The sequence below is a fragment of the Stigmatopora nigra genome, chromosome 21, assembly GCF_051989575.1.
Source record: "Stigmatopora nigra isolate UIUO_SnigA chromosome 21, RoL_Snig_1.1, whole genome shotgun sequence".
NCBI classification, from domain to species: domain Eukaryota; kingdom Metazoa; phylum Chordata; class Actinopteri; order Syngnathiformes; family Syngnathidae; genus Stigmatopora; species Stigmatopora nigra.
This window is the reverse complement of record NC_135528.1, coordinates 1,281,886-1,308,412: the sequence shown is the minus strand read 5'-3', so window position 1 is coordinate 1,308,412 and position 26,527 is coordinate 1,281,886. Positions and strand designations below refer to the sequence as shown.

Here is a 26,527-nt window from a genome sequence, read left to right as displayed (position 1 = left end):
ACTCCGTTGATTCACACACACTGGTCGAAAAAGCAAGAAAATTATGTAATGTGCCTGTCAGGAAGATGACTCATGAACTCACCAAAACCCTAAATATAAATAAATGTTTAACCCACCATTTTTTTATCCACAGATACAAAACTACAGGTTACTTGTTCACCACATTGTATTATTTATATATATATATATGGATACACATAGATACACATTGATACACATTGATACACATTACACGTTGATACACATTGATACACATTACACATTGATACACATTGATACACATTGATACACATTGATACACATAGATATATAGAAGATAGAGAAAGCATGTTTCTGGAATGTGGTAGAAAACTACTACCCGGAGGAAACCTGCACAGTCCCAGGGAGAACATGCAAATTCCACTCAGGTGGACCGACCTGGATTTGAACCCACGACCACAGAGCTGTGAGGCGGTAGCGCTAACCACTCGTTCCACTGGGCCGCCCCTGTACATTTCAATTTGAGGAAAATATTTTTGAAAATGGAACTAAAAATAGACAACTGAGATGAGGTGGTTGCACAAGTGTGCCTACGCTCTTGTGAAGGGAGAGCTGTCTATTCAATCACATTAACACTCGTTTTAAAGGTAAACTCCCACGGAATTCCATTTTTGCACCTCATTGTTTGGTGTCCCGGCGATTTGACTGATTAGCATGTCAGTCTCACAACTCTGGGGTCTTGGTTTCAAATCCAGGTTGGTCCACCTGTGTGGAGTTTGCGTGTTCTCCCTGGCCCTGGATGGGTTTTCTCCGGGTACTCTGGTTTCCCCCCACATTCTAAATTGCTCCGAGGTACAGATGTCAGTGTGAATGGTTTGTCCGTCTGCTTGTGCCTGGCCACCGATACAAGGTGTCCCCCACCTCCAACCCAAAGTCAGTGGGGTAGGGTCCAGCACACTGCGACCCTGGATAAAGCGGTTCTTAAAATGAATGAATGAATTAATGTTTTGTCCTTAAATTGGACAAAAATTATTGTTTGACTTTCTATTCAATGTGGCATGTAAATTCCTTGAAATCTCTTGTAAATCTATCCTGTGCAAAGGAACTGATTTTACAATGGTAACAATGTAATGTCTCATGGCGTTTTATAATGCAAGTACCAGTCCATTTTGCTCTCAGTACATATTCACTCATGTCACGAGAGAAGAAAGCAAAGCTGCTGAAGTCAACTAAATTCATGAGTTTATAAATGATGTCAACTTCTTTTTGAAAGAAATCGCTAAGAATTTTCAGGACTAAGATTTACTGTTTTCATGGTTCTTTGATAGGCTTGCTGAGCAAGTTTCATTTTTTACTTTTCATAGTGTAAGGAGGGAGTTGTCTTATCTTTATTGCACAACAGAACAAGAAAAATACTTTAAAAATCTTTTTTTTATATTCTCTTTTCCTGTAAAGTACGGTAACAGTTACTTTCATGACTGAATAATAAGGAAAGTAATTTATTTACTTATTCACAGAAGTTTGAAGTTTCAAATTTTTAAGAAAAGTAATCTGATAATTATCGTAATCGACATTTTTTTCTCATCTTACGTATTTTTTTCTTTGTCATGTTCATATCGCAAAAGTTTGGCATTTGAACAAAGGTGTGTAGACTTTTTATACACACTAGCTGGATGTATGTGACTTTAGACTTAGATATAGTTTATATTATAGTCATAATTCAAGTTATGGATGTATTGTCTTACCCTCCGGGAGAAAAGAGAATGTTTTCCACTATTCTTTTTACCCAATATACTCTGATTGGTTCTCTTTATTTTTTATCCATTGTTTTGGTTGCTGCATTTTGCAACAACAAAAATCACAGAAATGTTTTTTCCCATCCAACATGTAAACAACAACAAAACTGACTATCAAAAATGACTTTGGTATGTGACAAGTATTGATTTCTTCTGCTAGATATAGCGATGGGATATTTCTATTTCTACGGGTTATTGATAGTCCTATTCCTAGTCCATTCTTCCTCATTTAAAGATATCTACGCTACCTTAGAGGGCCTCGCTCTGACTAAATGTCTCATGTTGCGGCTGCTTTTCTTTTTTCCCTCATTTGGCTGGTGAAACAGTGAATGCCCCACCCTGTGGTCTGAAGTACTGCTCTCCCTCCTATGTCAAAATGCCAGCTCGTCGAGGAAGATATTTTCCTCTTTCTGCTATGAAAACTCCTCCCCTTTGCCCACCCGGCCCCCACTCTTCGTTCTGTGTGACGACCTGACCACTAACAGCTACGTATTAAGAGATGATTCCATACCCTGAGGTTACAAACCGGCTCAAACTGGTTCAGTGCGTTTTGACTGCACTCTCTGTCTCTAGGCAAAAACAAATAAATTGTTTAAAAAAAATTACATCTGTATACCCCTCCTTGAGGCAATATGATAGTCTTGCCACACATACCTCTATTGTCTGACAATGTAACAACTATGGGTACTCCTGGCTGTTTTACATAAAGGTAATTGATTGTAGCAAGCTAAACCTTTATGGATTTTATATACGAGAACATTTTTTGTGCTCACATTAGCCTGTTGTTACATTTGTTTCGGCATTTGTTTCCCTCTAACTCATTACAAGTAGTAATTGGTATGTGGTAAACAATGTGACACACTGAGTTGCATAATTCATCCATTGTTGAGCTATTTTCTTGTAAGGTATTATCACCATAATGGATTATTAAGGTTTTTTTTTATAAATCGATGTTTAAATTTGGACAATTTTTTTTAATCAAATGCTGAACCATCTAGAAAAATAGACCAAAGAATGATGTAAAGTAAAAAGGAAACTTAACTTGAACCCTATGAATTCTTGAGGTGTAACATCACACATTTTATTACTCGTTAATATTGATTATATTGATATTTTGCAATACAAATTCTGAGCTGCCAACTTCTCTGGGGCTCCTGACACCCTCCTAAACTCCCGAAATCCGAAAAAAAAATGTCACTTAAATCTTCTTAAGCAACCATTTCGGGACAGTACCAAATTTCCAATTTATAAATGCCTCGAAATTCACACATTTGTACGGCTTACGCCATCTTGATTCAACTGGAAATCCAATAAAAAATGTCACTTAAATTGTTTTAAGCAACCATTTCGGGAAAGTACCAAATTTCCAATTTATAAATGCCTCGAAATTCACACATTTGTACGGCTTACGCCATCTTGATTCAACTGGAAATCCAATAAAAAATGTCACTTAAATTGTTTTAAGCAACCATTTCGGGAAAGTACCAAATTTCCAATTTATAAATGCCTCGAAATTCACACCATCACTACGGCCTCTGCCATCTTGATTCAACTGCACTATAAACCGGATGAATTTGGTAACATGAGTGCATTGTGAATCATCCGAGTTACAATTTCTGACGAATGATTTGACTTCAGTAGGGCAATCGATTCGGAATCGTTTGCATAGGTAGGTAGACTCGATAACTTAAACTTAAACTAAATCTTCATTTTCTTTCGTAAGGAAAATAAATCTAATTAAGGCTGATCAAACCACCTGTCCTGTTTTGAAGAAAAAAATATATATATATAATTTCTAAAGGAAGTACACAGGTCTGGTAAGTTTATCAATGTGCCTCCTCGGAATAAGCGCAAAATGAATTGCAATTCTGATGAAACTTTACTGCTTCTTATTCGAAGAAGTATTACATGCTGATGCCGTCTCCAAAAGGACTGACATTTGCATATTGCACAACATGCAAGTGCGGTTTAGGGACCATCTGAAAAAATGTTGTGGAATTTTGTATTTGCCAGTACATTGTCAACAAATAATACGTTGTTCACTTTTTATACTTATTTTCATTTATGAACTTTCAAAACAAAAAACGCAATGTACTGAAGCCGTGAATGTTGAAGCACCAAAGTGTTCAAGGATCACAGGAACATCTTGTTTAGAGCGAACAAAATGACAAATCAGCATTGTCATTTTTTTTATTACCGTATTTTCACGACTATAAGGCGCACCGCATTATATGGCGCACCCTCAATGAATGACATTTTTTCCATATATAAGGCGTACTGTCTATTTTGGAGAAAATGTAAGACTTAAATGCGCCTTATAGTCGTGAAAATACGGTAATTGCTATTGACTTCCAGGTATGAAGCACTCACTACACAGTCACCTCTAGAGCCAGCCATTGTTGATGTTTTGGATTTTTTTGTATAAAATCTTGCAGTGGGGGAGGAGCCATATGATGGAGGATGTTGTAAACTAAGATGGCATCTGCATATTTAACAGTATTGTTTCAGTTCAGGCGTTTGTGTTTTTTTAATATCCGACAGTGGTGGTTTTTGGTTTTCAGTTTTTTCCATATTTAAGGCGCACTGTCTATTTTGGAGAAAATTTAAGACTTTTAAGTGCGCCTTATAGTCACCTTATAGTTCAGGCGTTTGTGTTTTTTTAATATCCGACAGTGGTGGTTTTCGGTTTTCTGTTTTTCCCATATAAAAGGCGCACTGGATTATAAGGCGCACTGTCTATTTTGGAGAAAATTTAAGACTTTTAAGTGCGCCTTATAGTCGTGAAAATTCGGTATATAGATTTTTTTATACCGAGGGGCAATTTAGACTGTCCAACCAGCCTACCATGCAAGTTTTGTGGATGTGGATGCAAACCAGAGTACCCAGTAAAAGACCACATAGGCCTGGGGAGAACATGCAAACGCCTCACATTAATTACTATATTACTTTTAGTGTCTATATAAAAAATGTGTACCACAATAAAGCGTACGTTGATATTAGATGCAAGATCTTAACTAGAATCCTACAAGTGTGGACTACTGCTCACTAGTATTTAATAAAGATGGACTTGCTGGTTTTCACTTGGTGTGAAATCTTTCTGTGATGTTGTATTCAAAACACGGCTACAAGTCTCAAGATATGAGAGATTCATTTTATTTTAGTGTATAGTATTTTTATTCTTGACCTGAGGTAAAATGTTTATAGCAACAACATTGGCTGACACTAGAGACTTCACAGTCGATCACATTCCGCCAAATGCCCGCTGAATTGCCGAGTGGGCAACATCTGTCAATGCTTAGGTTGAAGTGCTTGACTGTCACACGGTTATGACAGTTTCTTTTACAAAGCACATTTACCAAATATTATAATCCTGAATTAGCAAGCACTATGCTGATTATTCAAACTTGAATTGCAGAGGTACTAGCAAAATGTGTGAAAAATGTAGTTAAGAGAAGTGTTTTTTCCGAAGTAAACGTTCACAAAGCCCCTGTGGCAAGGAGGTGGGAGTCGGGCGTGTCGAAAATGTGTGGCTTAGAAAGTCATGCTTCTTCCACCGAACTGGCCAAGAAAGCCTCGTTGGCATGGAAGATATTTTTGCGTAAGCATAGGCAATAAGTTAGTTAAAGTATCAATCGTTTTCCACATGACAACAAGTAGCGTTGCTTGATTAACAGTTGGTATTTGAGCGGTGGCTGCTTTAAGCACAGTACTTTTGCATGAAGTACCAATACTTTTTTGTGTAACGTGATGTCCCCTCGCTTGTGTCCACAGGATGGATTTGCCATTACAAAAATTAAACTTGCGTTCATAAGACCTTTATAACCTCAGCCTTTTAGATTTATCCTACATTATTACATATTACATTTATAATTTAAACACTTGTGTAAATATATGTTTGTACTTGCGTGTCAAATAGTTAACTCAAATATATTTTTCAGAGCCAAAGACAGATTGCAGGCTTTGGTTTTCTAATACTATTAAAAGAACTGGCCATTGGCAGATGGTTCCACCGTATCTAATTGTTAAAATGTCACAGCTGATCAATGAAATCAACCTTGAATGTCACAATCAATTAATCACCCAGCCCTACTGGCAATCTATAGTTCTTGTAGAACTTTCTTTGTGAATTTCTTGTTTTTATGTTTAAAACAACGACACCAAAATATTCATTGTATATACATAATGAATAATGATTTCCCAATATTTATTCGTTTCTCCTCAGATTACTTTTAACATTTGCAATCAAAGTTCTGCATATCTTTTCAGATTTATGGAAATTACATGTTGTACAATACAATCAGTGTATCACATGTTTTTCAGCACTAAATTGTGAAGGTTGTAAGTGTAAATTCAATATATGTGGTCCTATTTTTCACCTGGGCATTCTCAGGCGAAAGAGCTCTCTAAAGACCAGTAGAAACTGCAGTGAGCACAGCACATGACTGTCAGGGGAGCAGGCCTCACACATTTAGTAGTGAGGTAATGTGGCTGTGCAAGACAAGTTGTTGTGGTAATTGACTAAGTACACTGGAATTGAATTGAGTATGATGCCTTTGTTTTGTAAAGGGTTAGACTTAATATGAAGAATCCTTTTAGGAAATACTGAATACGTGAATAATACAAAAAAATAATAATAAAACACCCACCTAAATATTTGAATTACAGTAATACCTTGACATACGAGTGCCCCAACCTACGAGACAATTTTGAGATACGAGGATAGGGGGCAGACAGTCTGAGTCGACGAGAGGCTTATGATAACAACGCACTGTCCTTTTCGCCGCATTTCCCTCGTGTTAAGATATCTACTACCACTGGGCACACTGGTTGCATTTTTGTACTTGAGATAGCGTGAACGAGTAGTTAATCGGCGAAAAAGCCTGCAGAATCTACATGGATTGGAAAGCAAAGCAAGCATCTGAAAAAGACACCAGCAAAACCCTTCCGAGTCGTGACTGGTTTGATAATTGAAAAAAAAAATAAGTGGACGAAATGAACACTGGGTTCTGACTCATGGAGAAGCAGGAAGTTATGCCTCGAATGCCGTGGTGGAATACATTAACATCTTTGCCTTTGTTATTGCACAAGAAGGTTTAAATTTAGTGTAACGTAAGATTTAAAATTTATTTTTAAGGTGTGTGTATAATACCGTATATTCACGACTATATGGCGCACTTAAAAGTCTTAAATTTTCTCCAAAATAGACACTGCACCTTATAATCCAGTGCTCCTTATATATGAAAAAACAGAAAACCAAAAACGAAAAACCACCACTGTCGTATATTAAAAAAACACAAACGCCTGAACTGAAACAATACTGTTAAATATGCAGATGCCATCTTTTTAATTTACAAAATCTTCCATCAATCAGATAGCTCCTCCCCCACTGCAAGATTTTATAACAAAAAATCCAAAACATCAACAATGGCTGGCTCTGGAGGTGACTGTGTAGTGAGTGCTTCATACCTGGAAGTCAATAGCAATTACCGTATTTTCACAACTATAAGGCACACTTCAAAGTCTTAAATTTTCTCCAAAATAGACAGTGCGCCTTATAATACAGTGGGCCTTATATTACAGTGCGCCTTATATATGGAAAAAATGTCATTCATTGAGGGTGCGCCTTATAATGCGGTGCGCCTTATAGTCGTGAAAATACGGTAATCTAAGTTCATTTAAGTTGAATTTAAAGTATGTGTTTTATTACGAGCACGTCCAACAAGTCTCTCTCCTGTCCTTTCTCTCTCTCCGTGTACTCCGTTTACCGTCTGTCTGTACTGAGCAATGTCACATTTTAGTATTGAATATCCTAACCACTAGTTAGGTATTTGTTACATTGTGAGTAGCTGGTCAATTAGAACCAATACAAAGATTTTTTTCTATTGTAATATCTTGTTTTGGTTTGAAAAACGAGTAAATTGATAGACAAGCTCGGTTCCTGGAGCGCATTAAGCTCGTATCTCAAGGTATCTCTTTATTCTTAAATCCTTGAAAAGATTGTGGGGTGTGCTGGAGCCAATCCCAGCCAACTACTATGGACTGCAGGTGGTGAGACGGCTTGAACTGTCAATTGCTGTCTAAAAGGAGATAAGGCGACTATTCACTTGTACTTAAAGGCAATTTAGAGTGTTCAACCAGCCTACCATGCATGTTTTTTGGGATGTATGTGAGGAAGCTAGAGTACACAGAGAATACCCACGCAGGTCTTGGAAGAACATGCAAAACTCCATGCATTAAGGGGTGAAACCCACCGGGCATTTAACACTCGAACTGAGAACTGTGAGGCGGGCGTCCTAACAACTTACTACCAGGCTGCGAACCTAAAAAATAAAAGTCATTTTTTTTAAATAGACAAGTCCAGGGTCATATTTCAAATGTGGGTTCAAGTACAAAGTTGGCTAAACATATTGCCAAGTCAACATTCACAGTGTGGGCAGAGACACAATTGTTAGTGAGGATTAAAAAAAAAAAACATTCTCAAATTAATATGGGTTGATCTGTCTCATTGCGCAAAAGCTCTGCCTTATTCATCATTTTGGTGAATTGGATTTTGCTCTGCTTTGTGTGCAAAATTGCTAACACTGTAATGTATTATTTTAGCTCTCTAAAATTAAAATCAAGAGTGGCGCCCCCTGAGAACGTAGAAAGAAGCCTAATTGTTCACTGGCAGCGGAACCAAATGAAGGGACAACATATTGAACACGAAAATACTTAGTGTTGTTTAAGTTTTTTTTTATTTTAGTTTTTTTTTTTTTTTTTTACAAAAAGTATTTTTTAAGGATAAAAACTTGCTGTTTTTCCTGCGAGACTATGAATGCACAGCTGTCAAATATATTGGTACCATCGCCGTTAAGTTCTGAGCGCGGATTCTGCTGTTATTTCGACTTGATTTAGTGCAAAGCTGATTAGAGCCATCTGCTGTTTAGTCAACCTTAAAGTATCCCTGATAATATATTTCCTCAGTTTTAATTGTAGTTCAAAGACCTCTGCTTTTGTCTGCAACAGGACACTTATTTTCTGATCGAGATCTGATGTGCTTGTGCCAGGGGTCCGTTCAAGTTTGTTAAACTCCCACATTGGCTAGATTCACATGAACATGGGCGGTGCTAGCTTCGTTCTAAATGCAAGCCTGAGCTGAGTGATTGACACAAACTTTCTGTTTGTAGCTAAATACAGTGGTACCTCGAGATACAAGCTTAATGCTTTCCGGGACTGAGCTTGTTTGTCGATTTACTCATAACTTAAATGAACTAAAACCAAATTAATTCGTTCCAACGTTCTGAAAAAAGACGAAAAACAGGATTTTGGATTGGAAACACGCTTTTACATGTTCTAAGTTGCCATCTACATCTAACAAAGTAACAAATAACTAGTGGTTTAATAGTACTAAAATTAGACAGATTTTGCCAATGGGAGAGAGAGAGAAAGAGACTTTTTGTACGGCAAAATGCTCGTATCATAACATAAACAAATTTAAATGAATTTAAATTACGTTGCAGACAAACTCAAAAAGAAGTTTATTCTAATCTTACGCTAAACTAAATTACTTTTTTTTTTTTAAATTTTTATACCTTCTCACGGGTTGGCTGCAACCTATTGAGGGTTATTTGCTTTTGTCTTCCCTTCAAAATATTCCCAAAATGATGCACACAAATGTCCTCACAATAGGATAACGCACGACTACTTGCCAACTTGCCCGGAAAGTAGGACTCCTCTCGTACTAGCGAAAATGTTCCGCCATTCGCACTGACTAACGGAAAAAAAACACTGATGCAACACTCCGCCCAGTGCTTTTAGAAGCATTACATGATGGAGTTGCGACCAGAAAGACAGTGCCCATGATGTTCTTATGAGCAGCTTCTCACGTCTGCTGTGTACTCGTATATCAAAATGTGTCTCGTATCTCCAGATAAATATTTGCTCGAAATTTTACTCGTATCTCAAATTGCTCATATATCGAGGTAATACTATACTAAAGATTGCACATGTCTAGCATATGTACAGTATAGGTATGCCAAAATGATGCGATGCGTGATAGCAAGAAGTGCAATTTAACTGGTTTAAGATAGCTTCATTTGGCATTTTCTTTTAGGTCCGCAGTGAATGAATAATTTAAATACCGAGCAGTTTGTCACTTGATCAGTCTTTGAGTAAACAATGAACAACAAAGACGAGATCCAGGAAATAATGTTGGCGCGATCAAAACTCATTTGGAGCGAAGTGTCTATGTGAACGCGATCAAAATGGCCATCAGATTAACGGCTGCGACCAATTGATTCATAGACTGAATTATTTCAGCTGTGTCGGATTGCTATGCGGATGAAGACCTCTGCTGTGTGTCGGTATGAGATAAATCCCAGACGCTCGGTTTCTTTCACTTCCTCTGCTCTTTGTCTCCAACTTCACCATTACCCCTCCTCCTTCCCACCTTCCCTCCTCCCCTTTAGCCACTACCCCCCTTCCCCCATCAGCAACCTCACATGCATGCACGCCCCCACCCCTCAGGCGACAGCAGAGCAGGAATTGATTAGTGGCACCGCTTAAAAATAGACGACTAGTTGTCATAGCAACGCCCACAATGAGCTGTTGTCTAGTTAAATAAAGAGCATCGTTGTGTCTGAGCAGTAGGTGGAAGGTGTGCATGTGTGTGTGTGTGTGTGTGTGTGTGTGTGTCTGTGTGTGTGTGTGTGTTTGCATGGGCACAGACTGCTTTCCTTACTGCGTATATATGCCCGTGTGTATTCATCAATGGCTGCTGAAGTTAGAGGTAATTATCCTGCAGCAGTCCTGCTGGATGTGACTTATGTATGGCACCAACTCTCTGATCGCTTTGGGCAACAGGAAAACACTTCTCAACACTCATTGGCTCTAAAGCTGCATCACAATCATCAACTCCAAGCTGCATCACACAGTCCGTCGCAGCCCTTGTTGCTATGGGCGCCATTCTGATCGCCCTCATTAGTGTCAAGTACTAGACCTATGCAAATGTATAATATTGGTCATATTCCTAACAGCCGTGTCCTCAACCTCCTTCTCTGCCTAGGTGGCTGTGTAAGGGGATGTGTGTAAATATGCGTGCGTTCAGGTATTTGCCCTGGAGATGCTTTTCCAGATGTTCGACCGATGGGCGAAGCCACCGCACATTTTTAGCCCACTGGAAATAGGTTTATATATACCCCATTCCAAGTTTTCAATCACCGTCTAAAGAAGTAAGGCACCATCTGTTTGTGCTGTTTTTCCTGATAGATTGTGTACTGATGAGTGACAATGGGTTTTCACACTGCGGTAGCCCACCGTCACACCTGACCACTGGCCTTTTAGCTGTGCTCTGTTGCTGAGTCACAAAAATATCCAGCATCAATGAAGCAGAAAGCTAGTGTGACTGTATAACTTGTGTTGGATTTTTGTCAGTATGATGTTCAAGGTTCGTTTGTTTTTTGTTCTATTAACTCAGGTTTACCCGAATTAAAATGAAAATTGTAACTGCTGGTGGCTAATGTAGTATTACCTACAAACAGCCAATGATGAAGGTGATGCTGTTACTTAATTTTAAGATTCCATGACAGAGTAACTTATTGTCCAATAGCTATTTTAAACTGGAATGTATTCTCTGATGTAACTTAACAATGGTTATATTTTTATATTTTCTGTTTCCCAAAGACCAATCTTTTTGTCATTTAACCTACCATGGAGATGTACAAATATAGATATAGTTCATTTCTGGAGTGTACTAATAAAAAGTATGATTTTAACGTTTATCAATTTCGGATTAAAACACATAGATAACCTTAGGACTGACAAAATATTTTGACAAGGCATGTTTATGCCATTGAACAAAATAGTCAACAATTGTTCAATAGAAGATCTTGTTAATCTTCATACGTTTTTTTTACCACTCCAAAACTTTATCTGACTTTGACACACGCGTCTATTCGGGTTGAACCTGGTGTTTAAAAATGTAACACAGTTTAGAAAAATATCTTTGCTAGCCAGTGTAAGCAACAATGATCTTTCAATTTTAAATACAAATTGTTCATAATATTTTCTTCTCCAATACATTTTAAACCATGAGTATTGCCTTCCATTTTTTGGGAAATACTGGCGACTCAAGGAAATTGTAATTTTCTTTCTCTTCAGTTTTCACATACTTCCAAAAATGGAAGCTCATAATTGTCATATACGAGTACCCAATTCCTAATACTTGGCCTATTAGTTGTGTTTTATATATGATCTGATTAGTGAAGAAATGCAAAAGTATATCTTTAAATAATCGACTATCACAATAATAGCTTGTGACAGACATAGATAACATTTAGACTAACTTATTAAAAAGTAAAAGAATACCAGTTTTAAATGACAAAATATATACCCAGGTTAAAATAATACAATGTAATTATATACTTTATATTAGGTGTCATTTGCTTTTTTGTGTCTGCATCACGGTCCAATAAAGATGGGACAGATAAAGGTCAAATACAATGTGCTTAGGACACGAATCACCTGTTGTTGCATTTACATTATAAATATATTTTTCCATTGGCAAATAATTCAAACTGAAGGTGATGACACCACTTTGAAGTCCACTACCCAATGCAAAAATCCATAGACAATTCAATCCGTTCAGCAACACCCTTCCAGGTCTTGCTGTCATTGCCCAAATGAGCATTAAATTCCCCTAGCATGACCAGGTAGCCCCGGTGGGAGAAAGCTCCAGCAATCCCCCAGAGATTTCCAAAATGAGTGGATACTCTGAGCTGGTGCTACAGCACAAACTCCCCTTTCATCCACAGGATTGTGCATCAAATTTTGCACCAATTTGGGGGTGGTCAATACAAGTGTAGCCACATGCCATATGGGGCACTGTTTAGCAAATATCCATCTTTTTTGTCGGTACTCATAATGTTACAGTGGTACCTTGAGATACGAGCTTAATTTGTTCACGGGACTGAGCTTGTATGTCGATTTACTCATAACTCAAATGGCCGTTTCCTATAGGAATTAACTAAAAACAAATTAATTTGTCCCAAACCTTTGAAATAACACCCAAAATGGGACATTGGATTGGATTTTTTATTTTATTTGTTCTAATTCGCCCTCCATTAACAAAGTCTTAACTCTAGAGAGAGAAGGGGACTTTTTGCACGGCAACGCCCTCGTGACATAACAAACTAATTTAAATGAACTTGGATTATGATGTACACAGACTCGAAGAATAAGTTTAACCTAACCTTACACCAAACTTAATTCAAATTTTGTTTTAAATTTTGACTCCTCCCGGGTTGGCTCTATTTGCCCCACCTTCATCCTGACTTTCAGATGCCACCTATTGAGGGTTGTTTGCTTTGTATTCCCTTCAAAATATTCCCAAAATGATACACGCAAATGTACTAACAATAAGATAACGCACAACCACTTGCCAACAAAAAATAGTCTCGTATTAGCAATTGCTCCACCAACGGGAGCTAACGGGAAAAAAAACACTGAACAAATGCAACGCCCCGCCCAGTGCTCGTAGAGACATTACACGAGGGAATTGCGACCACAAAAACAGTGCCCATAGTGTTCTTATAAGCAGCCTCTCGCATCTCCTGTATGCTCGTATATCAAAATTTGTCTCTTATCTCAAGATAAATATTTGCTCAAAAATTTACTTGTATCTCAAATTGCTCGTATGTCAGAGCTCTTGTATATCGAGGTACCACTGTATTTTTCTTCCATGATTGCACTGTATTGACAAAAATATGGCAATCTTTAAACATTTTGTATTTAAAACCTTTGATAATAGAGTACGCACCATCCTTTGTACATAGAGCAAATAACCAACTGTTAATGCACTTTACCAAGTGTTAATGCACCCAATTGTATCCTTAATAGGCTCATGATGGCTTTTAAGGTGGGTGGTATTGCTTTAGGATCGAAGGTCACAAAGGTTCAGCGTTTTCACTCACTCTCTCCCTCCCTTGCTCTTACCCACTTTTGCACTTGGGTGCATTGGTTGCTTTGTCCTTAGACTGTCATGAACAAATGATTTTTGACGGTCAATAATTAGTGTGTTTTTGCCTGTTGCGCAATTGCAATAAGATGAGCAAAACTAATGTACACTGCTGAACACATAAAATGAATTCACCAGTATGCGTTCTCTTAGAAAAACTTGACTTTCATCTTAAAATGTATACTTATTATTGCATACAACACTACAAAATGTTTAAAACTACAAATGAAGACGGTTGAGAGCAAATAGATTTGGTCGTTTTTAAGAACTTGTTTTTTTTTTTTTAAATAGTGGAAAAATTTTAAAGCCAGCTTCTGAAAGGAAGAAGAAATGTTACTTCTAAGTTATTGAAAATTAAACTTAGCTCAAGATCTTGGAAAGAGTGGATTATATTCAGGTGTTAAATATGAATTTTGACGCTAAGCAAAGGCAACCTGAAATTCATACAGTGTGTCAAGTCAATGACAAAATATTTGCTGTCTTGTCACTCACTATAGAATGTAATTTAGTTAATTGTAGGTTTCTGTATTCTGAGTGGATCTTCGGCTTTAAATAAATAACAAACGTAATAATTATACATAGAATCACAAAATTTTTCAAAGGCACCTTTCCACTTTCGTCTAACTTGATCTTTCCACATGAATTCAACCAAAGTTTTAAAAGGTTTCCAGAAAAAAATGTATGTGTACACCTACACATACATGCTGTGGTCAAAAGTTTACATACACTTGTGAAGACCATAATGTCATGGCTCTCTTTATATTCCAGTTATTTCTACAACTCAGATTTTTCTCTGATAGAGCGATTGGAACAGATACTTCTTTGTCACAAAAAACATTCATGAAGTTTGGTTCCTTTATGACTTTATTATGGGTGAACAGAAAAAAAGTGATCAAATCTGCTGGTTCAAAATTATAATATTTGGTAACATGTCCCTTTGCAATTTTAACTTCAATTAGGCACTTTTGGTAGCCGTCCACAAGCTTCTGGCAAGCTTCTGGTTGGATCTTTGACCACTCCTCTTGACAGAATTGGTGCAGTTCAGTTAAATTTGATGGCTTTCTGACATGGACTTGTTTCCTCAGCATTGTCCACAAGTTCTCAATGTGGTTTAAGTCAGGACTTTGGGAAGGCCATTCGAAATTCTTAATTTTAGCCTGATTTAGTAATTCCATTACCACTTTTGATGTGTGTTTTCAGAGGGTGGGAACAAATTAATTTGTAATTAGTTGATTACTGTGAGAAACGTTGATTTGAGATACGAGTAAATCGATATACGAGCTCAGTCCCGGAGCTCATTAAGCTTGTATCTCAAGGTATGACTGTACTTCTGTGTCTGGTACCACAAAACGGAGATCTTGGAAAATGAGGCTCTCTGGGTGGGACAATAGTTATACCTTCTACTGTATAGTGCACTTGAAATGAGTCCGTTTTATCATACTGGCCACAGCACAGTGAGACCTTCCTCTCCTCTGAGCTTGCTGGAACACACACTACACAATTCAGCACTTTCGATATGTTATCACTAAAATAGCGTGCACTGAAATTGTGTGTTCAGTTACTCTAACAGACGTTGGTGGAGACAGGTGTAAAAGTGGTTGGTTGAGATCACTGTATTTGACAGAGGGTTTTCCGCTTTGCTTCAGTCTGAAAGTTTCCGCCATGACACATGATTCAAAGATCTGTGTTGTTTGTGACAGTCTTTTTTGTTTTAACCTTTACCTAAAAATAATACTCTGACCGAACCTACTTAAGATTTGCATGTCATCTCATCAACTGTTATCTGGCAAACATCCATGCAATCATCACAGGAAAAAAAGTATTGTGAATAAATGAGTTTTTGTCATTGTTAACGAAAACAACAATGATTGCAATACTACCTAGAAGAGGGAATAAACTATTATTGAGTTATTAGAAAATGCATTGCTTGCGATAATAATTTGGTGTAAACCAGCAACCACATAAAAGCCGCACCTTGTGTGATACAACATATCTCATGTGTAACCATACTATGAAAGATTTTGTTTAGTAATTGGGACAGCACATCAGGAAAAGTGAGAGAGAACCTGCCCCAATTATAACAGCAGGATGAAATGACCCAGACACGTGGATTTTATGACATTTCAAAAATGATTGCATATGCAAAAAAGTTCTTGCTGCCACCCCGTATTTTTATATTATATATATTCTGTGCAGCATTGCGCCGGCGATTCAGAATGTATTTTTTGTTAATATTTTTTTAGCCATAACTGTTTTTATTGAATTTGTTGCATTTGAACATGAACACATTTGACAGTCATAAACACCTTTATTTTGTAGAATGACTTCCACATCGGTTTGAATGCATAAAAGTATGTGTCCATTTTTACACATCTAAAAATTATTCCAATAATGCCCTTAAGGACCTTTTGGGGGTTGATCTGATTATTTAATTTTTTCAAATTATTATAAGTTTGAGGAAAAGATCACAGGACAATACAAAACATAATAGTTTGATTGTTGCATATGCTTATGCCTGACCGATTTAATAGTACTCAGGCTCACCTTTCAGGGGTTTTAGTGCCCACCAATTGTACACTGTAGCACGCAATGCTCGCACTAGACAAACAGGCCTAATTTCAGATGTCAAGAGTGCCCAGACAGAGCATGTTATGTTTCGTACAAATGTCTCCTTAGTCACCAAATAACTATAGGTTGTTAAATAGGTGTTTTTATATTTCTCTAATTGTAGAATTTACACTTTCAGTTTTGCAAAGATTACATTTGGTGTTAGGGATGTTCCTGGCCATATGAAGTCCCGGTTTAATCCCTTGGAAACGTATTAAGAAGGGAACAAAATCTATCTAAAAGCATTTCTTTCTCCCCAACAAAGCTATTATGATGATATAACACGGTTATTTTAACGAATCAAAAAAGTAAAATCACAAGTCCATTGTGCAGCACTCCCAGTCAAAATAGATTGGACGTCTCTTGCTGTCAATTGCAGCTAAAGATTTAATACTTAAAAGTAAAAATAAATACATTTTTAAAAAAAACTAAAAAAAAAAACATTTCACCACAGATCCTCTGGAAATCACATCATCAGATCGAGGACATAACTATTTAGTAGTGTTTACTTTACATGACATGCCGTTTCATCTTAAATTGAAGTATTAAATAAAATACAGAACATCGGCATTAACACAACACTTAGAAAACTCCTTCAAACACGATCATTACTTTGGCTCATTGCTTATTTGCAATGGGATAAGATGTCAAGCGAGACATCGTATCACTTATAGTTGTCGATCTATTTTTTTTCTCTGAATGTGCAAATTGCTTGCACAGAAAAAAAAATGGTAAGCTTGTGCACAGCATCTTGCTGCTCACCCAATTTGACCTCAAAGCCTGATTGTACACGCCACCTAAAGCTCCATGCTACCACAGTTGAACATGACCTATATGCCTAAAGTAAGAGTAGAGAATGTGGCTTTCAAGCTGGTCTATATGATGCTGACTGTTAATCAGAGGCTTGGAGCATATCAAGGGATTTTACTTGGATTGGATTATACTGTAGCAGCCATTTTGTACATATCGCCGCAGTCAAATTTGTCATCTTTAAAGGTCTTGTTCAAATGGAAGTCAACATCAATTAACAATTTTGTTAGGCCAAAAAATCTGTAGTTTATCTCACCTCATCTCTCATCTCATTTTCTGAACCACTTTATCCTCACTAGGGTCGGGGGTTTGTTGGAGCCTATCCTAGCTGACTTCAGGCCAGAGGCAGGGGACACCCTGAATTGGTCGCCAGCCAATCGCAGGGCACAAGGAGACAAACAACCATTCACGCTCACACTCATAACCAGAGGCAATTTAGAGTGTCAGACTACCATGCATGTTTTTGGAATGTGGGGGAAATCGGAGTACCCTGAGGAAACCCACGCAGGCCTGGTTGGAATATGCACACTCCACACAGGTGGACGTGACCTGGTTTCGAACCCAGGACCCCAGAGCTGTGAGACCAACGTGCTAATCACTCGCTCCACCGGGCTGCCCCACTGTAGTTAATGAGCCCACTATTTTATTATGAATTAGGTATATGTAATAAGTCTTCAAAATAGTCAGGAATATAGCTTTCTCCGAGGTGTCAGTCAATCTAGTGGCCTGCTGGCTGCTATCAATCTGCCTGGAATTCTAATCAGGTCCTCTCTGTCAGGCATATTTATTTTAATTCATAATTAGAGAATCATATGTTGAAAGAAATATATGCATTTACTTAAGGCTTGCCTTTATTATATCATAACATTATTTCTACATGTAAAAAAGTGCACTTAAAAATGACCGTTTCAATCAGTAGGATTACTAAAAGGTTTCAGTCAATGTGATTGAATGGACGATGTTTGTTTGTATTATGTGAATTGTCAATTGCTTTGAATGGAAGACCAATTGCATGAATGGGGACGGTGTGACAGCAGTTGCATTTAAAAGTTTTTATCTTTGGCCGCATGGTCGAAAGTCGAGTGTGATACACCTGACCTCTGCACCTAAGTGATAAGCAGGTGTGCCAGCCCATTAAAAAAAAAGTGAAACCTCTTTTTTAATGGCGTATGAATTACCAACGATAGAGGTGGTGGAGAGTCAGAAGGCGAACTAGAAGAATTGGAGTTGCATCAGCCAAATAAATTGTCATGATGCAGACCATGCGTGAAATGAGCAGCAGATTCCACATTGCAGTTGCAAATGGCCTTATTACTAATACAATCAGTCAGTTGGCACGCTGCCTGTTTGCAAACAGCATTGACCATGGTGTCGAGGTACAACAGACCAGGACAGGAAGCTGATCTTTGCTGTTTGTTTATGGTCATGTCTGAGGATGGGTGCCTGGTTCATGTGTGCAGACATTTTAGCAGGAGACATCTGATCAACAGTCAGCTCTATGCATAAAGAACGCGGTGTGTGTGAATTTGTGTGGGGGGATGGTAGGAGGGAATTAAGATTTGGCATTATGTCAGAAGAGGGCTGCCATCCCTGTCTCCCTTTTCCCCCTGTGCTCGCTCTAGCTCGCACACAAAGCCGTATGAGGACAGCATGAGCTGAAGGGGAAAAGAAACTCTTCTGTGTATATTGTGGCAGTGTCTTGCTTTTATAATTTTTAATAAAGCCCCCGCCGCCGCCACCACCAAATCTCTCCCTCCCTTTTATCCCAACACGGTGTACCACACATGCCTGTGCACACATGTCGACACAGACCCCACACTTACTCCTGATTGGCTCGTGTAAAATGAACAAATGAAGCCCTGAGCCTTGGCTTCATGTAAGGGGCCCTGAAAGTAAGCATGTGTTTATTTTTACATTGAAAGAGAGGGGGAGGAAAAGACGACTGGTTTGAGGAATTGGGGGAGGGTAGAGGAGCAGGGAGGGGTTTCTTTGTGGTACTAGACAGCTGGAACAGGAGAAGGGGTTACAAAATGCTGCCTTCTTTTGGAATGTTGTGCAGTGCGTGGAAGTCTGGAGTTTTTTTTCTCTCTGCCATTTTAAGATGGTGACCTTCTTCGTGTCTCCATTCTCTGTTGCGGCTTTAAGTAGTCCATTTTGAAGATGGAGATGTCTGCCTGGGCAGCCCGGACCTGTGATTTATGAGAAGATGAAAAAGTGTCACCATGTCTCCCCTCCGTCAAATCTTTTTACTTTTCATACTAGTGGTGTCTCCTTTCTTTTCCTTTATTGCCTTGGCCTGGCACCGTGCCCAACGCTGAAGGGGTGGGGTGAGTAGATGGCGGTGGGAGGGATTATGAGACTGGATGGGGTGGGGTTGAGGAGAAACAGGAGAAAGATTGTGGCTTGTGTAGCAGCTGACTGAAACAGTTATTATATTATGTAAAAGCAGTCGGTGGCGATGGCCGCGAGGAGGAGGAGGAGGATGGAGGGAAAGGGGTGCCAGCTACTGACGTTTAACACTAGGTTGTTTCTGATTGGCTCATCAGCACCATTTTCAGTGGCGCTCTTTGGCTCATTAAAAGTGGAGGCTCAGCAGAGCTGGGGCTTCTTGTGTTTTCTCCGAGCAAATGGAGGCGACCACTCCACTCTATCACTGCGTCACAAATTAATTAGTAACAAAGTATTAACAGGAAACACTTTGTTGTATAATCATTAAAACGACCATCTGTGCAAAAGAGAATAATGCTAATGTGGAAAGGCTATCGATGAGGACACATGGAAATAACAAGATTTTGTTTGGGTGAAAATGCCAGAAAATGGGATGTATTGATAATACTGTCATTAAAAGCAGAAGCAAATGCGTATATCATATCATCACGCCTTTAACGCACACCGAATGAAAGAGTTGTCTTAGTTGCGGGTGCAATTTCGGTTTTATGCCCACAGGAAGAGACGCTTCGGCTCAATGGACGCTCTGCAATGGTTATACTAGCATGACACATACGTTAGCATGTATGGTAGGTTATCTTTTTAAAAAAGGTAACAGGAGCAAAACTGAGTTTATTTTTAAGTTAATTGACGTAATGTGTACTCGCAGTAATATAGGTCAAAGCATTCAAACATCTACAAATCTGTCAGGCCTCATCTTCTGTTTCCGACAGAGTTTGGCTAAGTGAGCGGGTTCGCTAACAATGTGGGGTTCAATCTCATTGTCAGAGTTGTGGTGCTGTGGGGTGTCTTAACTGTGTGTCCAGCTTTGACGAAAGCTCAGACTACGGTCCTCACTTTAGCTCGGGTATCGACAATCCATTCCAAATCGTCATGTAACTCGTGCGTCACGGTCTGCCAGTCTTTGTATGGAACTACTATGTTTGCGGCAACATCCATCACTCCCAAGCCGTTCGCAATGCTGCTTCCCCCGGCTGTTCTTTCGTTTTAGACCCATGGCCTGAGTTACAAGGGTTAACACCTAAATTCTGTTGTTATTCACTTCAGGTGTTTCCTCTGTATAGCTATGAGTAGAGCTGGGCAATAAAACGATAACAATAATTATCATGATTTTTTTTTCAACAACAATAATTAAATTTCAATATTAAACTGCAATTACACCATGTGACCACCAGAGAGAATGGGGGCGCTGTTGCGAGATGAATGCTAGTTACAGACCAATGCTCAGAAGTGGAAGAGGATGAAGAGGAAACATCTTTTTTAGCATTTTATCATTAACGTAAAAAGACAATGACACGGCCAAAACAAGCGATTATGAGATGCAGGACAACACCAAGACTACCCACTAAAAATTAAAGTGAATTCTCCAGGATGTTTACTTTCTTTTTGCTTGAATGCCTCATTGAAAATGTCCTTAACCCACTCCACATTTGAGGAGAGACTATAATATATTTTCTTACTTAATATTAAGGTGTTCCTCCATTTTATAAAAGAATGAATTTGTTTTCTTTGGTTCAAATGGGTTCAGTTCATCCAACTTTTTTTATTTTTTGTAAATGGCCATATGACAGGTAAATTTACATTCTTTTTGTGAGGCTGAAAATAGTCAGTTGATTATTTTATTTTATATTGCAGAGCAACTTTTGGTTTAAATGCAAATTCATAAAAATAAAGACGCTTGTCAAAAATGTAGCTGGTTTTATTCTTTACTTTTCATAGCAAGGAGGGAGTTGTCTCATCTCTACTGCACAACAGAACAACAAAAATAATTTCATATTAGCTTTTTTTTTATAAAGTAAGACTAAAAGTTACTTTCATATTTGAATAGGGAGGGAAGTAATTTATTTACTCATTCACAGAAGTTTGAAGTTTAAACTTTGGAAAAAAAAGATGATAGGTATTGTGATTATTATTGATATAGACTGATATTTTCTTTTTTGCATGATAACAATTTTTGTCATATTGCCTAGCTCTAGCTATAAGGTGTTGTTTCTTTGATTGAGTGTTTTTGAGTGTTAGAAGTTCTACGAGCACACGGAAGTCGACTGCTTTGCCCTTGTCTGGGTTGTTTTGAATGGCTTTACCGTAATGCAAGGAGTACGTAGGCATCTTATTTTTAGTGTCAACGTCCAGTTGGTACACCGTAGTAAGTAGCATGTTGGCAAAAAATGAAAGCAGTCAGTCAAGCAGATAAGGTCCTACAAAATATTTTGAATTCAGTGCATAAACAAGGTGCACCGACTGATGGGGTGGCCCATTCATGTTAGAGAAAATTTTGGACTTTCAAGTGTGCCCTATAGGTGTGAATATACAGTATTTTAGTGTTCAGTTTTGGTATATCATTGTCAGTCAAGGTGATGCATGTTTCCATTGCTGTTTGACCTCTAATAGTATATATTGCTTTGTCATGCTTTGGATTCAGTTACCGACAGAAAATGACACGTGACTCTGAGCACTTTCAACATACAGGACAGTGAACTGTTTTAAGTATAATGATGGGCAATTAGCTATCTTCTATGGCTTTATGTCCGGCTCTAAAATGACTAATGATGACGAATCACCAAACTTTTAATGGAATGAATAAAATCTCTCGCTCTATGTTCTGAATTTGCCTTTTGATGCTCGATTGATATTTGGCTCAACAAAGTTATGTCATAGCTGATACATATATATATATATATATATATATATATATATATATATATATATATATATATATATATATATATATATATATATATATATATATATATATATATATATATATATATATATATATATATATATATATATATATATATATATATATATATATTTATATACATACATACATACATACATACACACACACACACACACACACACACACACATACATATATATATTTATATATATGTATGTATGTATGTGTATATGTATGGGTGTGTATATAGTTTTATTGACATTCAATAGTATTCTATTATAGTATGCAGTAGGCTAGCTCCTATATTACCTGAACATTTTGTTCCTATGACTGGCTGTTAAAAATGTACCGCAAGGCATCGGGTCGCTGATGTACTGTTATGACCAAGTACTTCCATTTAAACAATTAAATCAGTCATCGTCAGTCTTGAAGTGGTGAAAGTATGCAGCGAGGGATTTGTCGTCATTCTATCCACCAGCATTTCTACCTCAGTCCTGCAGCTAGTCACATGACGCACCCAATTCAGTCATAAGACCCAGCTTGCTGCCATTCTTTATTTAACTGTTTCAAATATAATCCATAGCTTCATATATGTCGATTGTTTTCTACATGTATTGGTAGAGCATCACAAGTGAGGGCATTTACCCTCGCAGCGGAAATCCCAATATTCATCACTGTCGAGTTCAGAGTTTCAAGCTATTATTAGCACACTTTATTTAAACCATTTCTGTCTGAATGATCAGATGTTCCTATTGTCTGATTAGCCATGATTTTTACTGCACTTTGTGATGCTGGAATTAGAAGTGTCACTTCCCTGAAATTTTCTATGTAAAATTCATCTTTCAAGTGTGTAATTTGTTAAAATGACTAATTACTTGTTGTTCAAATACAAGGTTAATTAATCCTTTTATTTGACAATTTTTTTCATCAGCCTATTCATCCATCTTTGGAGTGAGTATTTCTGGCACTTAAGCACCGTGTGTGGGTGTAAATTGAGATGGAACATGCCACCAAATGTGTGTAAATGTGATTGAGTCATCAATGCATTTTTAAGCATCTCTGGTTTGATTTTAGTTGCCAATAGCAAAGTACTAAGGTGGCAAATGTCACCAATATCGGTTAAAAGTAACACCGCATCAAACACTAATCTAAAAAAAAAAATTCTCTTGACTCCAGGATGGAACAGATGTCTGAGGAGGCGCTGAGGCTTAACTTGCTGAAGCGGGGTCTGGAGTCGCCCAACGAGCGAGAGGAGGCCTTGGCAAAACGTCTCAAAATGGAGGGCCACGAGGCCATGGAGCGCCTTAAGATGTTGGCGCTGCTGAAACGCAAAGATCTCGCTGACCTTGCGGCCCTGGAGGTCGCCGGTCCAATAGGAGACGGAAAGGGCCCCAGCGCTAGCGCACTCCACCATCAGAGCCTAATGGGATCTGCTTATGAGGAAAAGCTAAATGGAAGTCTCAGACTGGGAGGACATGGTGGCCATGTTGGTTCCAGTAAGAATGGGAAGGAGAACATCCTGGATGAGCCGGTAGACATGAGTGCAGGACGGAGGTGGTAAGTTCAATTTTATTAGGATAGTATCCAATGAATTATATGTTGGAATTGTGTTTCTTACTCATTTTTTTGCATTACAGTGATACCTCGAGATACAATTATGCGTTCCGGGACTTGCTCGTATGTCGATTTACTCGTAACTCAAATAAACGTTTCCCGTAGAAATGAACTAAAAACAAATTAATTTGTTCCAGTCCTCTGAAAAACAAAAACAGGGTATTGGATTATAAAAACATTTTTATTTGTTCTAATTCGCCATTTATTAACAAAGTAACAAATATGTAGTGGTTTGATAGTTCTATAATGTGTATTTGTAGATTTGGCCCTTGTTCCATACAGCAATGAAGTAACAAAACAACAAAATCTTGTCCATGTGGTATGTGGACAGAACAACAAAAGCCACCCTTTTTAGTGCGTACTAAATATTTTATGGAAATGAAAGATGCACCTATAAAGAGAAGAGGAAAAATCATATAACTTATAAATTTCATATCATCTTCAAGTCTTCAACACTTCGTCATAGATTTTTATGGTAAAAACATACAAACAAAAGAATCAAATTATATTCATCCGATGGCATCTGCCATAATGTCGCCAGTAACATTATTCAGTATGTATTTTTTGTTTTGCTGACACAATGTTATTTCGTCGATGTTGCTTTATTTTTATTCCACATTATTCTGTGTTATTTTTTGTAGGGGAAAATTATTTGAAATCTATAGCATGAAGATAGTTAGAATTGCATATTATTTTTATTACTCCATATTAGTTTTAATGCATCTGAACTATCAAATTATAATTTTCCTTCTCTGAATATGCCTTGCCACTTGGTCACCTGCTGACAACCACAAAGATGAGATGTAATGACCAGGGCTACTGATTCTCAGAGACACATTCACCACTCTGTTGGACTACAAATTCCTTCCTAAAAAACAGTGGTACTTTGAGATACGAGCTTAATGCGTTCCGGGACTGAGCTCGTATGTCGATTTTTTTCGTAACTCAAATGAATGTTTCCCATAGAAATTAACTAAAAACATATTAATTCGTTGCAACACTGAAAAAAACAGCAAAACAGGATATTGGATTGGAAAAACATTTTTATTTGTTATAAATTGTCATCTATTAACAAAGTAACAAATAACTCGTGGTTTAATAGTACTAAAATTAGACTGATTTAGCGGAGAGGGGAGAGAGGGACAGGGGGGGCTTTTTGCACGACAACATAACATGAACAAATTTAAATGAACTTGGATTACGATGCAGACACACTGAATAAATAAATTTAACCTTACACTTGTTTTAATTTTTTATACCTTTCTTCTCCCTCTGACATATTCACCACTGTTGCACTGCAAATTCCTCCTTACATCACATACAGTTGGCTCTTTTTGCCTCGCCTCCACCCTGACTTTCAGATGCAACCTATCGAGGGTTGTTTGTTTTTGTCTTCCCTTCAAAATATTCTAAAAATGATGCACACAAATGTCCTCACAATAGGATAAAGCACAACCACTTGCCAACAAGAAGTAGTATATGCTCCTCTCGTATTATCGAGCAAGCTCCTCCGCCATTCTGCACTAATGTAGGGGGAGAGGTGGGGGGGGCAGTGGAAAAAAATACAATGCTCCGCCCAGGGCTCGTAGAGACATTACACAAGGGAGTTGCGGCCAGAAAGACCGTGACCGGAAGTTTGGTCGTCTGTCTTTTGGTCCCTTTAGGTCGCCGGTCTTTTGGTCTCCGGTCAAATGTACTTAGATATTAAACAGTGCTTGGATATTAAACTCTCTCTCTCTTAGATATTAAACTCTCTCTCTTAGATATTAAACGCTCTCTCATGAATATAATTTTGAGAGCTGGCTTCAACAGTAAACTCTTACCATTTGATCGGCGACCAAAAGGGACCAAAAGACCGGCGACCAAACGTCCGAGCACCGAAAGACAGTGCCCATGATGTTCTTATGACCAGCCTCTCGTGTCCGATCTATGCTTGTATATCAAAATTTGTTTCGTATCTCAAGATAAATATTTGCTCTAAATTTTACTCGTATCTCAAATTGCTCGTATGTCAAGGTATTACTGTATTTTACATTTCTAAGACAAAATGGTCATACATTTTAAAGGTCATGGATTTTTTGTCCATAAGATTTGGTCCTCTTTTTATGGTATGCTTTCTAATAATATGCAAGTAATGATAATCTAATATTTACAGCCAATATTTAAATATACCAACCTGTTAAATGTTAACTATTATTAGTTAGATTGAAAGAAACTTGCCAAAGAGCCAAAAACTGGAATTATTCCGATTATTATTATTATTACTCAAACAGAATGCAACTTTTAATTGAAGTCAAAAAGTAATAAAACCCACCCCGGCCGGCTACAGATGGTGATAGCTGCATCAGTTATAAAAATAGCATGACATCATACTAGCGTAACACACTGAAACTCGCCAATAAATGCTACTAAGATGAATGTAATGCCGTAAACAGCAGTAAAGCCACTCAATTAGTTTAGTAGCTAACACAATCTGATCCAGGACACTAATTTGGATGGATTTTTAAAACTGTCTTTTAAAAACTTAAAAATAGGTCAAATGTGTAAGTGTAACCGCAATTTCTAGTTTTGTTACAGGTGTGACTACAGTGGTACCTC

The 26,527-nt window shown here is 37.8% G+C and overlaps 1 protein-coding gene across 1 annotated transcript in view; it reads left to right on the top strand.

Moving 5' to 3' along the window:
- The window catches only part of gatad2b (GATA zinc finger domain containing 2B), a 65,311-nt gene that overhangs the window by 13,433 nt on the left and 25,351 nt on the right, over positions 1-26,527 (top strand). Inside the window, exon 2 of the mRNA XM_077743309.1 lies at positions 23,492-23,872. Coding sequence (XP_077599435.1) covers positions 23,493-23,872 — 380 coding nt within the window. The 5' untranslated portion in view covers position 23,492. The remainder of the gene's footprint in view (positions 1-23,491; positions 23,873-26,527) is intronic.